Source organism: Populus euphratica, unplaced genomic scaffold (genome assembly GCF_000495115.2).
Source record: "Populus euphratica unplaced genomic scaffold, PopEup_1.0 scaffold280.1, whole genome shotgun sequence".
NCBI lineage: Eukaryota > Viridiplantae > Streptophyta > Magnoliopsida > Malpighiales > Salicaceae > Populus > Populus euphratica.
In genome coordinates this window covers 421,445-439,085 of record NW_011499979.1, presented here as the reverse complement: position 1 = coordinate 439,085, position 17,641 = coordinate 421,445, and the positions used below count along the sequence as shown (strand labels likewise).

Genomic DNA, 17,641 nt, shown 5'->3' with positions numbered 1-17,641 from the left:
TTTTTAAATTTAAAAATTATAATCTTTTGTCAATTGAGATTCAAGAAAAAGCTTTTACTATAATCTACACAAAAGTATAACTTGTGTTTAATTAATTAAATATTTTTAATATTATAATTGAAGTAAAATATAATTTTAATTACATTACACCACACTCTTAACATGATTTTAAAGATAATACGCCCCCTCTTGTTAATTTTAGATAAAGATACTCATCTATATCCTAAAATTTAACCACTCAATCCAAATTACATTACACCACACTCCTAAACTATATATATATATATATATTATGTTAGATATTCTTATTATTTATTTTCCGATTGAGACGACATCGACATCCCTTTCTAATTAAATTGAATTTTTGCTATAGTAGCGTTCTTTATGGAGTTAATAAATAGTTTGTATGTTCCTCCCTTTTGGAAGAACTTCTTAATGAGCTTGATATTTTTTATATTAAAAAATCCCTTTCTAATTAGACTAGACATACACAATCATGAAAGCGGGATTAAAAGTTTGTAAATAAGGATGCCATTATAAAAGGGGATAAGGACACTCTCGTGTTTTTTGAACAAGATTTATCATTTTTTCTTTAATATAAGTCTTCTAAAATAAACGAATGTCTCTAAGATATTAGCAGCTAATATTTACTTAATTAAGTATTAAAACTAAGATACTTTGTATTAATACTTAACTTTTAACTTTACTATAAAAAATATAGAAAAGAAAAGAGAATTTAACAAATCATAAAAAAAAACTAAGATTCTAATTCTCAATATAAATTTTTTGCCACGTTATTACTAAATGCTATAAATTTTTTAGTCAAGTTTCTAGAATCAAGAGGATCACGGGATGATTGTTTGTTTTCATTTCTATCTAACTTTTTCTTTGTAGACTCTCATGACCACCAGTGCATGAGATATTTCAATTCAAACGAGGGTTTCAATAATCTTGTATACAAAAAGAAAAAAAAAACGAATTAATCAAAGTGATGGACTATCAATTCCCCCCCCCCCCCCCCCTAAATTCTATCTTCTAAACAAATGAATAAAATGATAATTTATTATTTTTAAATTCAATAAAGCACTAATCTCATATTTTTATAGCTTTGATCTCTAAGTAAATCAAATACTAAGTCTAAATATCTATAAGTTTGACAACTTACTAAGTTTATAATCTTTGAGCTCAGCTAAGCGTTGTACCTATAATTTACTCTAATAAGATATATTTTTATATCAGGAATATTTTTTCTTTTTAACACATATTTTAGAGATATTTTCCATCAACATTAACACATATATCAATGATATTTTTTCTATGAAATACATATATCAAAAATATATTCCATCAACATTAATAAATGTGTCAATACATATGTCAAAAACATATTCCATCAACATTAATATATGTGTCAAGTATATTTTTCTTTTTAATACGATTAGGACAATACTGTGTTTTTACCCTTTCTCTCCATAAAAAAATTTATAGACTATAAATAAGCTATAAATCCTTCAACCATGAGGTTGAAAATCTTCATTCTCTATTGTATATTTATTTTTTAAAGTATCTATCTATAAAATTATTATATTTTCTCTAAAAAAATCAATGACTTAATTAATAGAGAGTCCCAAATTCACCAAATTGAATCTTTTTGCAAGCATTAGTCACCAACCACCCGTCATCTCAAGAGGAGAATTTATTAGATTTCTAGAATGAAATAATTAACCAATTATCCAAGATATAAGCCTTACCTCTAAGCTACTTGGATTTTTTAAGACATCATCAATAATGTCATTTGTGGAAAATATTAAAAATAACCATAAATTATTTTTCAAGGGTTGTTTATTGATATCCCAAATCAATATCAAAGGTAAAGAGTTAAGACCCTCTTGAAAAGAGACACGTCATGGACCTTATTACAACCATCAACATATTCATTCCGTCAAAGCTTCAACATTCTTGGATAAGAAGCAAAAAATGCTACATAATAAATTGATCGTCCAAAATCAAAACACGATTCTTTGTTCATGCTCATGGAATTGATAAAGATGAGAAAATCTGGGTTATGCATTTATTAACTTCACAGACGTAGTTGGAGCCTTAAACTTTCATGTTCTAGATTTTAACAGGAACAATATAATATTGGTTCAAAATGTACATCTAACGAAGTCTATCTGAAGATCACCTATAAGACATTTACAAGAGAAACTCTATTCTTTTTTCTTGTAGAATTGAGACTATGACCCCTAATAGAAGTGCTATTAAAGAATATATATATGTCTATACCCACACACACACACACACACACACACACACATATATTAAAGGGTTTACACACACACACACACACACACACACACACACACACACACACACACACACACACACACACACACACACACACACACACACACACACACACACACACATATATATATATTAAAGGGTTGAACACAATAATATTTTTTATTCCCTAAGTACTCTTCAACCTTCTAATGATAAGATGAATTTACTATCCCTAGTGCGATAACATATTTACTTTGAAAAGAATCAATATTTTTATAATGTTATGACACATTTTACCTTAAAAAAGATTGATTTGGTCTTCCTAGTATAATCATACATCTCGCTAAGAATGGGATAGATATTGTTTTAGCAATGGGGATGAATAAGGTCTTTTCATGACAATAACCTTTCAACCTTCCAATAATTGGATGAATTTACTCTCCTTGATGTGATGACACATTTACTTTTGAAAGAATTAACATCTCCCTAGTGTTACAATACATTTTATCTTGGAAGAGATTGACTTGGTCTTTCTATTATAATCATACATTTTTTCTGAGGATGGGATAAACACTTTCTCATCAACGGGAATAGATACGATCTTTCTAGAATGACAACCCTTTAACCTTTTAAGGATGAGATGAATTTACCGTATCTAGTGTGATAACATAATTACTTTGGAAATAATCATTGTCTTTTTAATGTTACGACACACTTTACCTTAAAAAAGATTGACTTAGTCTTCTTAGTGCAATTGCACTTCTCTTTAAGGATGGGATGAACATTGTCTTGCCTAAGGACACCAATATAAATTTCCATCGCCTACCTAGAAGGCTCTTTTTAACAATCCATTACAAATCTATCTAGAAATCTACTTGAGACCGAGCCTCTTTTCTCCATTACAAGCAAGAGATATATCTTTTTCTAACCTTGGTTAAGGCTAGGAAAAGTTTAAAATTTAAAAAACCATAAATGTTCTCCTAAGTATAGGTGTTGGATCTAGAAATTTAGACTTAATAATATTCTCTTAAGTATAAATGTTTGACCCATAAATCTTTTAAGTATGGGTGTTGGATACATAAATAATTTTCTTAGTACATGTATTAGATCCAGATAAGAACTTGACACAAGGACTTTAAACTCATAAAGAGCAATATGGAGATAAAAGAATCATGAAAGAAATATAATGTACATGAAAGAAGAATACATATATACATTTTTAAAAAGGTTTAAAAATCCAGCTTAGGCTCTTTGTCAAGGTACTCCCCCCTTTCGATTGTAGTGGCTTTAATCGAGAAAATGTCTATGAAATTAGGGAGTGGGAATAGGTGAAAGACTGCACTAAAATCAACTTGTTTTCCTATTGAGAGATTGAAGAAACATAGGTTGGACAAGGAAAAGAATATCTTATCTCTCAGTATTTCACTCAAAGTTGCAAACCCTCTGAAAAATCCACGAAACTCTTTAAAAAGAGTCCCTTAAAGTCTTCAACTTTGTCTGGGAGCGCCAAACCTCTTCCCTTGTAGCAAGAAGCTTTGCTTGTGTAGCAATAATTTTAGCTTGTAGACTAGCTTAGCAAGCTTTTGCTTCAAGCTCCTGTCTCAAGGGAACCACCTGTTTGTAGGCAGCCTCAAATGTTATTTCATAAGAGCCCAGCTCAAAGACAAGATCTTATGCTTGGTCTTTTAAAGTGGAATAATCCACATTAATACTCCGTAGTTTGGCCTTTATAATAGTCTTTTCTCAATACTCCGTAGTTTGGCCTTTATAATAGTTTTTTCTCTTTGCATTTATTTAAAAGCATCTTGGTTTCCTATATTCATAGCTATAACCTCCCTTATATGACCTTTTTTGGTCACTTAATGCCTTGATAATGGGTTTATATTGTGAAGTGATGTTAATGGTAAATGTTAAAAAAAAAAATCATTAAACCAAATAAAAAAAAGAAAAATTTCTTACATTAAAAGCCATTTGGCTAGTTAAAGCCAAATAACAATGGAAGCTTTCATCTAACATTGCTGAGATGTTTGATGAGATGGTAAGAACTCTCTTCAATGTTCTCATTACCTTGAGGCCAGCCTTACCAAGGCCTATTTTTCTTGCAACCATGACCTTCATGAGTTCCTACTTTCCTTCCAATAAGATAGGAAAATCAAAGAGAGAGCAACTAAAAACCTCTTGAGAAAATGTGTCATTGAACTCCTGAGGTCAGCCCTCGTGGAAGTCCCACCCACTCCTTCCTCAGTTAATAATAGAGGAATCTGTGAGAGAGAGCAACTAAAAACCTCTTGAGAAAAGGTGTCATTGAACTCCTGGGGTCAGCCCTCGTGGAAGTCCCACCCATTGCTTCCTCAGTTAATAATATAGGAATCTGTGGTAGAGAAAATACCACCACATAAACCTTTAAATGAGGGACTAAAACATAGAATTCCACGATTACAACAGGAGGAGTTATATTCATTTCTTCCCTGGATGGGGGAAGATTAGTACCCTTCATCTTTATAAGGGCTATAACTCTTATCATTATCTTTTTAGAAACAAAACCCTTAGAAGTGGAGAGTTCATAAGGATAGGGAGGTCCTTTATCACCTATGCCTTAATTAGATATATAAGATAAAAATCCCTAGGGTAAACTCTCTTTTACAAGCTTTGTTGAATTTTTTTCTTCAGCTATCAAAACTAAAGAAAGGAGAAAAAAAGGAGAAAAAAAATACAGAAAATCAATGTATTTTGCAAGAGAATTTAGTAATAACATTTGACCATATTATTGACTTCATATTTAGTTGAAGTTGAGGCTAGCAAAACATAATTTTTCTCCTTATCTAAGGCCATGCGAGGCTTATTGTTTACTTTATGAAGAGGGACCTTTTAGTGATGAGAACAACCCTAAACTAACTCTAGCCCCTCACTAGGTTTGATTATCCCGATGAATCTCATGACTAACCATCTCCCTTTCTATTTCTTGATATACATTAACTTTTCAGATAACATGTCCTTTATAATGTTGTTATTTTTATTGATGAAGGTGAAGAACTAGTGCATGTCATTGCTACTATCGATGTTGGCGACCAGCTAGTAGCATTTTCTAGAAATGTTAGTTGTAGGCTCAAGCCCAACGATCCTATAAATTTTTTTAAAGGAACACATAATTGTCCATCTATTGAAATACAGTTGCCCTGAACTTAGCTAATAGTGGCTAAACACCTCCCTCATAAATCCTTGAAGAAGAAAAAAGTACCTCATTGCATACATGCAGATGAGGGTGGTAATTTCAAAATAAGCTTGAGTAGATCCTAGGGTTTGCTTACTAATACGCTCAGCATGATTAGATATTTGAGCCATATACTCTCTTGGTTGGTAGCGAGCCACTTACTTTACATCCTCAACATTTATGTTGCTAGGGATGTTATCCATGAGGTTCTGGGTAACCTCTCCCCCCCCCAAGTATCTTTAACATGGTGAGGAAAAAAAATCTTGCAAAAAGGTTCTTTTATTATGGGACCCAGTTTGATGGACCCTTATTTTTATGGCTTTTTTCAGGCTCTAGTTGAAACCTGAACTCCTCATTGAGTTTAAGAACACTTCTATTTTTATATCAAATCTGACTTTTCTAAGGTCCATTTTATTCTGACTAAGAGATAATGAGAAAGAAATGCCCTAATGAAAGAGGTGTATAAAGTATTTTTTTTTTCTTTTTTTGGATTGGCAACAAAGGTGGAAAAGATATTTGAGTTCTTGTTATGGGAGCAGGTTGTCAAAAAGCACAAAAAATAAAAGTAAAAGAAAAGTTACTAGTAAGAATGACAAAGATTGTAAACAAAAAAATATTTTTACTCTCATTGTTAGATGAATGACTTTTCATATCATCACAAATCTCTTAAAATTCACTTAATTGTTACATTAGAAGCCATTACCATTTTGTTTCTTAAAGGACACCTTCCACTAGTAAAGACAAGTATCTTAGATTTGAACATCCCGACAATCATGTATGGGACAAAAGATTTTCAAAATCTTTATGTATAATATAATACACAAAGATTTGGGGGGTTATTGATAAAGTACTATTTTTTTTTTGTCTTTTCCTGGATCCTTCTTTATAGGATTGCACCGACATCTCTTTTCTAAGTTTGGCCATCTCTTTATCCTTGCAATTTAAGTTCTTCAAGTCATCATTCAATCCTTTCATTTATGTGATAGGCCTGCATTAAAAATAGACATTTACCACAAATTATAGGTATCTTATATTATTAGATACATTATTATAAAACATATTTTAGTTAAGGAGTTATTGATACTTTAAGTGCAAAATGATGATATAAAACCATGATAAAAATACACTTTTAAGTACTAATCAATAACCCATCATTTCTAGGCTCAACCACGCGCTGAGCCTAGATTTTTATGGGTTTAATGAACTACTAGACCCAGCCAATGACTAAGCCCAAACATCTATGGGTTTAACGGTTCGTCGAACCCATTAGCTTCAGGCTTAGACAAACGTTGCACTCATGATTTTTACTTTGATTAGACATATTTTTATATCAGTGATATTTTTTCTCTTTAAGTACCGACCACTAGTTATCTCGAGGATAAAATTGATCAGATTTTTAAAATAAAAAATTAATTAATTATTCAAGACATAAACTTTGTTTTTAAGCTGTTTAGATTTTTTGAGATTTTATTGTTCAGAATTTAAAAATTTTATACTGTATCGTTCTCTTAGAATAATTTTTCTTGACAATTGTATATATTTTTATGTCATTTTCTATTTTAATCTAATTCTCATCTTAAAAGGAAAGAGTTAAGGTTGTTTTTTTTTTTTTAGAAATCTTGAATTTAATTTCAAAATAATAATGTAGAAGGTAATTAATCCACTAGCCATCAAACCCATACGGAAATAATATCATTTGATATTTTTGATGAAAACTCAAAAAATAATATTTATTAATATATTCTAATATAATAGTGTTTAATTATGGCACTGAAATTGTATTTATGTTCTCCATGTCTGTATGTGTATAATGCTTTGGAAAAAGTTTACGAGGTAGGGTTAGAAACACTTTTTGACATTTCACATGGCGTCATTGAAGAGACATGCCAAAAACGTGTTGGGTAATTACCATTGCTGTTAACGCAATCAATTATCCAGAGTTTATGCTGACTTTTTAGCTCTAACTCATTTATTAATAATTACTCATCTGATTAAGTGAAGGATTAGAGGCAGATAATGGAGGAACAGAACACCAGCCTAAGGGTATTTTGGTACTTTAATAAAAGGATCTTGTTTCTCTCAATTTCTATCTCTCCAGTCTACAGTTGTGTCCTTGTTTCTTATACATATTCATGCCCCCAAAGAAAGTCATACGTGTATTGCTCTCCCCTTACCAACCTAAACACCTCCTCCAGCTCCCTCTCTTCACCTCTTTTCATGGCTAGTGAGCACCAAGAAAACTCAAATGCTGCACAGTACTTTCAGTATTTTACAGATGAAGACGGCGAAAGTGAAGAAGATGAAGGTGAAGATGATGATGATGAAGAAGAAGAAGAAGATGTGGAGGAGGAAAGTCCACAAGATTGCAAAGGCATGTTCTTGAATCTGTGTGGTGGTGGCTCTAAAAGAAGAGGGTGGTCTCTAGGACAGGTGTTAGACCCTAGAGGCAAATGGGTTCAGGAATGGAATAGGGTTTTTCTCCTCGTGTGTGCCACAGGACTTTTTGTGGACCCTCTCTTCTTCTACGTCCTCTCAATAAGCGACACGTGCATGTGCCTCTTCGTCGATGGGTGGTTTGCCATCACGGTCACAGCTCTCCGGTGCATGACTGATGTTTTGTACTTGTGGAACATGTGGTTGCAGCTGAAAATAGCCAAGAGACCACATGGTGGTGGTGAAAGTGGTGGAGATGGAGAAAGAGGAGGGTCCCGAGTTGCCGGCCCTTGCTCCTCGGCTCTGAGGTACTTGAAGGCTAAGAAAGGATTTTTCTTTGATCTCTTCGTTATTCTGCCTCTACCCCAGGTAAGATTTTCAGCAAATGACAACAGTAATTAATATTAATTACATTCAAGTAACTATCACCAGCATATTGAATCTGTTATGTCATGGCAACTAGTATATAACCCATACATGTCACAAGGGGCATGTTCATAATTTGTTAAGTACATTTTTTGTATGCTAGTGTTTGAGAAGGTGACAAATGCAAATCCATGCTAGTAGTTGTTTTTAGCCATGGATTCTTTTGGCATGCAGGTTAACTCTCTCTCTATATAGAGTAGTGTAACCATGTGATCTAGCCATGTCGTTTTTTCAATTTAGAAAAGAAAAAAAAAGGGATAAAAATGGGTAATGGAAAACAAACACAACGCTCTGTTGATCAATTTGATGCTTTGTTTTTGGAAGGAGCTCTATGGTTTCACCTTCTTAATTAGGCTTGTTGGGAAGTTGACTTCGTGCCATATTATATAACATAATCAAAAGAACCTTTTCCGGGTTTTTATATATGTTTACACACCTCACTAACTATGTAATATATAATGATTCATAGATAATGTTTGTTATTGTAATGCAAATGCTTTTCAAAAGTTTTTTTAATTTCAAAATATATTAAGATTTTTTTAATTTTTAAAATCAGCACATCAAAATATTAAAAAAACACTAAAAAATATAAATATAAATTTTTTTTATTAAAAAAACACTAAAAAATATAAATTTAAATTTTTTTTTAAATAAAATACGCTTTTAAAAAACACCAAAAAATAAAAATCAGTACATTCTCAAGCACTTACCAAATCCCATAGACATAATTAACCCGAACTATAAATAATGATTGTGTTAAGTTAATTTTAGATTTCTGAAACATACGTGAATTGATATAAATGGAATGCTTCACTTTCATGTATTACTTAATTTAAAATTCAATACTACAGATCACAGAGATTAGTTCTTTCATTTTAACAAATTACCCAGTACTGATTTGCCATAAGAAAGTGAAATGGAAGCTAATTTCAATCGAGTCTTCAATGCTGTTTGCCATTCAACAGTAGTTGAGGACAGCTATATTCCTTAATCTGGACTCGCATACAAGAAATAGAAAATAAAAATAAAAGTAAAAATCTGGACTAAACTCCTATAAATTATGTGCATATAATGGAGCATTCCATGAGTGCACACATGATCTAGTACTGTTTCTAGATTCCTGAATTAAACGAGTTCTCTGTGTGACTGGAAGTGTAGATGATGATGTTATCATAAACCAAATTCAAGGCTAAAAGGTGTCCAGGCCCCCACATTAATTATCAGTCAGCTATAAATATTCCCTCTAGGGCGTAAAGAATAGGTGCAGATGCTGCCTCAGTAAATCCGGTTCTGAAATCGAGTCTCGACTTAGCTTTTCATCATCCAAGTTTCCAATCATTTACTCCTATGCACGTGTCTGTCACGTGTCTTGCCACAAATGCTATTTTCGAGCAGAACATAAGTTCAGTCAGTAGAAGGATTCGATTATTAATTCAATAGCTTTGAGCTGAAACTCAAATGGCGGGTGAACGTGAAATATATGAGATTAAGGAGGTCTAAGAAGGAACAACGAGAGTGCTGTTGTTTTTCATGTCAAAACAGTCATTATCAATTACATGGTGGTCGCAGCTGTTTGGGAGGCAAGTTGTAGACAGAAAATTGTGGGTGCCAATAAAGTTACTTTCAAATGGGAACTTCAGGGGAAAAAATTAAAAGTAACTTTACAGTTAATTGCGCAGTAAGAAGCTGCTATGCAAAGAAAATTACTTATAGTTAATTGTGCAGTAAGAAAATAAAGAAGTTTAATTTGGGCAGGAATATTTGCTTACTTTTCAATATGTTAATTAGTAGGTGCCGCATGAATATCTATATATTAGCTTACAAGTCAAATCAAAATAATTCTACTCGCTAGTTCTGATGACTCACATGCATGTAGGATGTTTTTGTAGACATAGATTATCTTTATACGTAATAGAATTATAGATAGTTTAATGAAACAATAAAAAAAATATTTTATATAAAATATTATTTATTTAATAATGTAATATGAGTAATTAAATTTATTTTTTTAAAATCACAACTATAAAAATTATCATAATATCAAACACATTGATATTAACTGTTCTCAAATATGTATATATATAGTAGCATATATGTTAACTTTAGCGGTGGTTATGGTATATTTTCACTGATATTGACTCCAGCATATTTAAGCAAAATATTAATTGAATTTGACAGAATTACTGTTCGGAGTCATTGTCGTAATGTATATACATATCAGTCAGTTAAAGTTGATAAAAATATCCCATAGATGAAATAAATACTGCTGAACATATACATCAAAAGCAAATATTGCTTGAAATGCCATTGCATGCATGTATCTATAGATGACGGTCCTCGTATACGCAAAGTGAAAGTGACAAAAAGAAAGAAAGTGTCCATGATTTGTTGAAGTTGACACACAGGATATATGCTTGCTTTCCTCACTGCAGATTGTCTTATGGGTGGCAATTCCATCTCTGTTGCAAAAAGGATCAGTAACGCTAATGATGAACGTGTTTCTGATCATTTTCCTCTTCCAATATCTCCCAAAAATACACTATTCCGTCTGCCTCCTCCGACGCATGCAAAGCCTCTCTGGCTATATATTTGGAACTGTTTGGTGGGGAATCGCTCTCAACATGATTGCTTACTTTGTTGCATCACATGTAAGTTTCCTTTATCTATATATCTTTTTAATTTAGTTGTTTTAAGCCTTTCTTTTTGTATGTTCTTGAGTTTTGTGTCCTTAAAGTGAGATATCAGCGTCCCATGCTTTTGGCCACGCAAAATCGAAATGTATATAGACACCAAGGGAAATTCACATAATCTTTTTTTTTTTTTACATAGAAAAATTCAGATAATCGTATGCATGTGAAGAAGAAGATAAAGATGGGTTATATATGTAGTTGTGTATTATAAGTTAATAAATATATTTTTTCCATATTAATTCATGAATGTTCCACTTATAGCTTAAAATGTTTCAATGTTAACTCTATAGTTTTTAATCTTGTACTTTTCCACTACATTACTAATAAAAAAAGTTTGGTACTTTTTTTTTTTAAATTTTAATTTATCTTATTTTTCTTCTCAAATTAATCTTTATAAACATCACAATACCTCACATAATTAAATACTTTAAATAACTAAAGAAACTCAAAAACCAAATTAAGAAAAAAGGGTTATTTAAAAACTTCTGTAGCATTGGGATTTTAGAAAAACAGAAGGGTATATATGGAGAATTCCTAATTAAAGGAACAAAAATCTAAGTGTGTGTTTGATATTTTTAGATTTTTTTGGGTTTTTTTTTTAATTTTTAACATAGCATATCAAACAATTAAAAAATATTATAAAAATATATCAATTTAATATATTATTTTACGTGAAATGCATTAAAAAACAGAACATGTTTTAACGTTTTGAACTTCTTTATTAACTGCGAAAACAATTTTGTCAACTGCGATACTCAGATCGGAATAAAAAGTCCTAAAAGGGATTCTCAAAAGAAATAATTTATCAGCTTCTATTTTTTATCTTTTGAACTTTTAATTATTTAGACCCTGGATTCTAGTGCCATGGAAGTAGCGAAACTAGTCACGAAGCAAGATTCTTCATTGAATAAACAAATATAATTTGTTATCTAAAGAAGTATCTCTTAATCATATAAAGATGAAATGTAAAACAGCATGATAATTGATCTCTTTGACAGATATCGATCCAAATTATTTTTTGTTTTTTTTAATATAATAATAAATAAAGTATAAATATTGTTAAATGCCTCTTCAAATTATTTGATTCGAATTTAAACCAATATATATAGCATAAATTGTCATTTAATACAAACATAATTTAAATATATATTATTTTTTTATTTTATATTAAATAAAAAATAATATTTTAAAACCAATAATTACGCTGGATATAATAAAAACCCAATCCATCAATAATAATTATCATTTTATAGTATGTTTTAAAATATAATCATGGTTAATTATTAAAGTGTTTTTTATTAAAAAAAGTATGCTAATAATATTTTTTTATTTTTTAAAAATTATATTTAAGATTAGTATATAAAAATAATTTAAAAATATTAAAAATATATTAATTTAATATAAAAATTTTAATTTTTGTAAAGTACTTTTAAAATGCAATGTGAAAAACAACTTACACTTTTCCAACTGTAAACCATAAAGTTACTCTTTTCCAACTGTAAACCATAAAGTGATGTGCATCATTTTGTATTTAAATAGTGGATCAAGAAGAGTATGCTTGTTTTTACATGTTAATTTATTAGAAGGACTGAATTTTCCCTTCTTAAAATATTCAAATGAACGTGTGCAGGCAGCAGGAGCATGTTGGTACTTGCTGGGAATTCAAAGGGCTGCAAAATGCTTGAAAGAACAATGCATAGAAACACCAGGTTGCGGCCTGGGATTGTTGTCTTGCAAAGAGCCTATTTACTATGGAACAACAAGAAAAGTGATGGAGAAGGCGAGATGGGCATGGGCGGATAACAAGCAAGCAAGATCTATGTGCTTAGACAGCCCTGATAAATATGATTATGGTGCATATAAATGGACCGTTCAGCTTGTTACCAATGACAGCAGATTAGAGAAGATACTCTTTCCTATCTTCTGGGGCCTAATGACTCTCAGGTAATTTGATCGACGGTCCTCAACATGGACTTTCACTCCGGCAGTACACCGTACACTAAACAAAAAGGCTCACGAGACAGAAATTCAAGATTACACCATCATCGATAGTTACTCTTCTTCTTAATTGTCTGACAATCATGTGTTTTCATCACAGCACTTTTGGGAACCTGGAGAGCACAACTGAGTGGTTAGAGGTTGTTTTCAACATCATTGTTCTAACGAGTGGGCTGCTCTTGGTCACCATGTTGATTGGGAATATCAAGGTGATCTCAGTTTATTCAACTTTACTATTTATTAATGCTTCGTAGATAGGTGACAGTGGCAGGTACTACCCATTGATGTGGCAGGTGCTACCCATTGATTAATTGAATAGATTCCGTATTTACTGTGCTTGATAATGGCCACTCGTGAAGGCCATTTTACCTGACACACTGTTCAATTCTTGCAAGGAATGCATTTGACTTCCTTTTGATAAAAAATTCGAAGGGCGGGTTGTTTTATTGGGACAGCCCACTATGCAGTGTCCAGCAAAACTATAGAGCTTTAAAGGGCCCACCTAGTGTTCCCTGTTTTTCAAAGCAGCACCCATTCTTCGTCTTCTTCTTCTAATTTAATTCCCTTTACAAAACTTCATTTTTATATGTAGTAATCATCAAGAGAAAGAAGATTATATTTACACCATTGTTTGTGCATGAAGGTGTTCTTGCATGCAACCACATCAAAGAAGCAAGCAATGCAATTGAAGATGAGGAATATAGAGTGGTGGATGAGGAAAAGGCACTTGCCTACGGGGTTCCGGCAGCGAGTGCGCAACTACGAGCGGCAACGGTGGGCAGCGATGAGGGGCGTTGATGAATGTGAGATGATTCGGAACCTCCCTGAGGGCCTTAGGAGGGACATCAAGTACCATCTTTGCCTGGATTTGGTGAGACAGGTAAATGCCAGGGTACCCAGCTATTGTCTTTTTTATCTTTATTTTTTTCCCCTGTGGGGTCAAATACATTAAGAAAAAACAAAATTGTGGTTTTTCTTATTATTATTATATTGACTGTATCTTCTTCCTATTATACAATGGGCTTCTAGTCCATGCATATTTTAAAAAGAACAGACTGCTGAGCTTTCCATTTATTGGCCTGTGATTCAAGACCAACCACAGTATTCGTTTTCAGTCCAATCAGATCTGGGCTTTGCAAATTATCTGGTTTCAAATTATAATTTTCGAGGGGTTGTTTCAAAAATCTGTTTCAGGTACCACTGTTCCAACACATGGATGATTTGGTCCTCGAGAACATTTGTGACCGTGTGAAGTCTCTCATCTTCACAAAGGGAGAAACAGTAAGTTCCTCTATTGATCCAAAGCAGAAATTTACTGTACGGGAAACGTTAACATGAGCGGGCAGAGTTGCTCACGCGCGAGTAATAAAATCATTTTCTTGAACAAGTACAACATTCCTAATTACTAGTTGAATTTCTTGTAGATTACAAGGGAGGGAGACCCTGTCCAAAGAATGTTATTTGTAGTAAGGGGACATCTCCAAAGTAGCCAAGTTCTCAGAGACGGTGTCAAAAGTTGTTGCATGCTAGGGCCTGGGAATTTCAGTGGTGATGAGCTCTTATCATGGTGCCTGAGAAGACCTTTTATCGAACGTTTGCCACCGTCTTCATCGACGTTGGTCACTCTTGAAACCACCGAGGCTTTTGGCCTAGAAGCTGAAGACGTGAAATATGTGACGCAACATTTCAGGTACACATTCGTTAAGGAAAGAGTTAAGAGAAGTGCAAGGTATTATTCACCTGGATGGAGAACTTGGGCTGCTGTGGCTATTCAGCTGGCTTGGAGAAGGTATAAGCATCGGTTAACGCTTACCTCATTGTCATTTATAAGGCCTAGAAGACCTTTGTCAAGGTGTTCTTCTTTAGGAGAGGATAGGCTTAGGCTCTATACTGCTCTCTTAACTTCACCGAAGCCGAATCAAGATGATTTTGACTTTTGAAAATGATCAACTGCTGTATACTATGGTACATTTCGTTGTTGAAAGGCAGTTGCATTATATTATTCGGCTGCTTGCTTAGTGGCTATAAGGCCCCCATTACTTCAAAAAAGAGAGAATACATAGCAGCAATTAACCTACCATTTCATAAACGGAGGCCAAGTATAACTTCGATGCGCCATAAGATGGATATTCATGGCGAAAAAAATCCATCGAAGAGAAATAACTCAAAATAAAATCAAAACTCAAACTCAAGTAGAAAAGGAATAAACTTAAAAGGTACTTTTCAATTAAAATATATGTTTTTTTCTTAAATAACCTTTTTAAAGCTTTCTCACTAAACAGGTATTTAATATATAATGAATAGAAATAAGTTCCATTTATCTTTTTTTTTTAATAAGATAATCGCTCTCATTTCATTGATTAGAATATTTTATAAATTCTTCACAAACTTATATAAATGTTCCCTTTCATTCTAAGAGTTTTCTACCTATAAAAAATCAAAGGAATTTTTTAAAAAAACAAAAAAATTTCTATTCTTATAAAAAAAAAGAATGTATGTATTTGTGCCTGCGTGCATCCCATCAATTGATGTATATACTTTTTTTTTTCTTTTAAGTTTTTGATAATCAACTCAAGAAGAAGAAAAAAAAACAAAAAAAAAAGAGAATTCTTCCATCTTCATTTAAAATAAATTCTTCTATATAGATGTATTTTAATTTATCCTCTAAGAATTATATAATGTCTCAATTTTATTTAAAAATTTTAGTTTATTTTAATCAATTCTCATAAGATTCATAATTTCTATAAGATCATCTTCCTAAAACAAGAAACAATAATAGACTTTTTATATCAAATTTCTTTCTAAAATAAAATAATTGATGTTGATACTATTAAATAAGAATAAAAGATGTGAAAAAATCATTAAAATATTCATTGTAATTGCTGCACATGTGCGGCGTTGCGGCGATCATCCACCATCCAATAAAAAGATTGGGAAATGATGTATTTCTAGCAAGATATGAAGAGACAAAGAATTTTTGTCTCTTAGTAGTGAAAAATTTGAATAGGAATCGCCACCTAGTATTCTGGTAACTAGGAATCCTAACTGGTCTTAAAGATTGGGTACGGAGACTAATTGCGTAAAGAGAAGGTATTAGCACCCCAAATACGTTCTATCTAAGATAGACTGCATTGTTTTGTAGGATAAAATATGAAATCATGTTGTGGTGTCTAATTATATGTCTATTTAAGGTTTAAGAAAAGTCCTTCTTTGTAAGGAGATATTTATCTTATCGGATAAAAACCTAGATGTTCTATGTCATTAAATAAAAAAATACTTTTTATTTAATATTAGGAATACGTGTTACGTATAACCTCATAATCCCTAATACAAAAAACAAAACAAAATAATTTTTTTGTTGTTTTTGAAATTTTGATAAATGTTTTCTTGACTTTAATAAACTAGTTATTAAAGTCAAAATACATGCTAAAATATTTTTTTTAATGTATGAAAAATATAATATGATTTTTTTAACTTTTGAGACACTTGGCCACATGCACAAAAACATTTTTTTCATTTATTTTTTTTAATTTTGACAAAAATTGAGTATTTTTAATACTAGATTTGTATTTTTTATGACATAAAATACAGACCAATACTAAGCAAAAAGACATAAATAAAAAAAGAGGAGAAATTAAAAATATTTAAAAAAATAATTTTTATTTATTTTAAATGGGCCGGACCGAGCCCAAAACCCAATGGGCTGGTTAATGTATATAGTAACCACCCCCCTCATTTGCTGCAGAACATGAATTAATTCACGTTCTGCATGCAAACGCAGACGGTGGCTAAGCAAAGGAGAAAGAGATGAGATAGGCAGAGGTTACTTGGGATTGGCGGTGCTATTGGCGGCGGAGACATGGTGGTCGTTGTTTTGCTGTGTTTTTCTTCTCTCTCTCTCCTCGGTTTTTCACACTTTTCTGCTTCTCTTCTCTTTTTCGTTTCTCTTTTCTTCTCTTCTCTCCTCAGGTTTGGTCTCCTTCTCTTCTTGGGTTTGGTCTCCTTCTCTCTTTCTTTTTCTCCCCCCTATTTTCTCTCTCTCTTTCTTTTCTGTTGCTGCCTCCCCTGCTTTTATAGGCAAAAACAAGGGAGGGGACGTGGCTAGGACGGCCACTGTGCTGCCGCTTCTCTACTATTCTTCCAGCATGTGGAAAATGGGTTGTGTCGACGTCTTTTTGAAGATGAAATGTGGGTAAAAAGATCGATGAAAATAGAGGAGAAAAACACATTTTCTTCCCTTGTTCTATGCGTGTCCAGGGAAAGAAGATGATGGTGCCGTTCAAAATGACATCGTTTTGAGTTTTCTCATTTTTTTATATTATAAACAGTGCATGAAACAATATCGTTTTTTCTAAAACGCGTCGTTTCATTAAAATGAGAATTGGCGCCAAAACGCGTCAGATTCAAAATCAGGCCTTCAATTTAGGCATGGTTTTACAATTTGGTACTTGGTTTTGGATTTCTTCAATTAAGTCCCTAATTAGCTATCAAACTTCAATATTGATGCAATTAAACCCCTGATTTGACCAAATTAACTCTCAAAAATTATATTTTGACCCCAGAACTTTAATTTCTTCTAATAAAAGCCCAATTAACT

General features: G+C 32.2%; 1 protein-coding gene across 1 annotated transcript; it reads left to right on the top strand.

Annotated features, from left to right (window-relative positions):
* The first annotated feature begins 7,619 nt into the window (after positions 1-7,619).
* CNGC4 (cyclic nucleotide-gated cation channel 4) lies at positions 7,620-15,067 on the top strand. Its single transcript, XM_011046227.1, has 7 exons — positions 7,620-8,299; positions 10,789-11,004; positions 12,677-12,990; positions 13,145-13,253; positions 13,688-13,924; positions 14,239-14,325; positions 14,469-15,067. The coding sequence occupies exons 1-7, from the start codon at positions 7,715-7,717 to the stop codon at positions 14,982-14,984; spliced, it is 2,064 nt and encodes a 687-aa protein (XP_011044529.1). The 5' UTR covers positions 7,620-7,714; the 3' UTR covers positions 14,985-15,067.
* The last annotated feature ends 2,574 nt before the right edge of the window (positions 15,068-17,641 follow it).

Excerpts from the sequence above, each read along its gene's own strand:
- CNGC4 (XM_011046227.1), top strand. The coding sequence starts at position 7,715 with ATGGCTAGTGAGCACCAAGAAAACTCAAATGCTGCACAGTACTTTCAG. Across the intron at positions 11,005-12,676 it reads CTTACTTTGTTGCATCACAT|GCAGCAGGAGCATGTTGGTA; the intron begins GTAAGTTTCCTT and ends GAACGTGTGCAG. Across the intron at positions 12,991-13,144 it reads TGGGGCCTAATGACTCTCAG|CACTTTTGGGAACCTGGAGA; the intron begins GTAATTTGATCG and ends TTTTCATCACAG.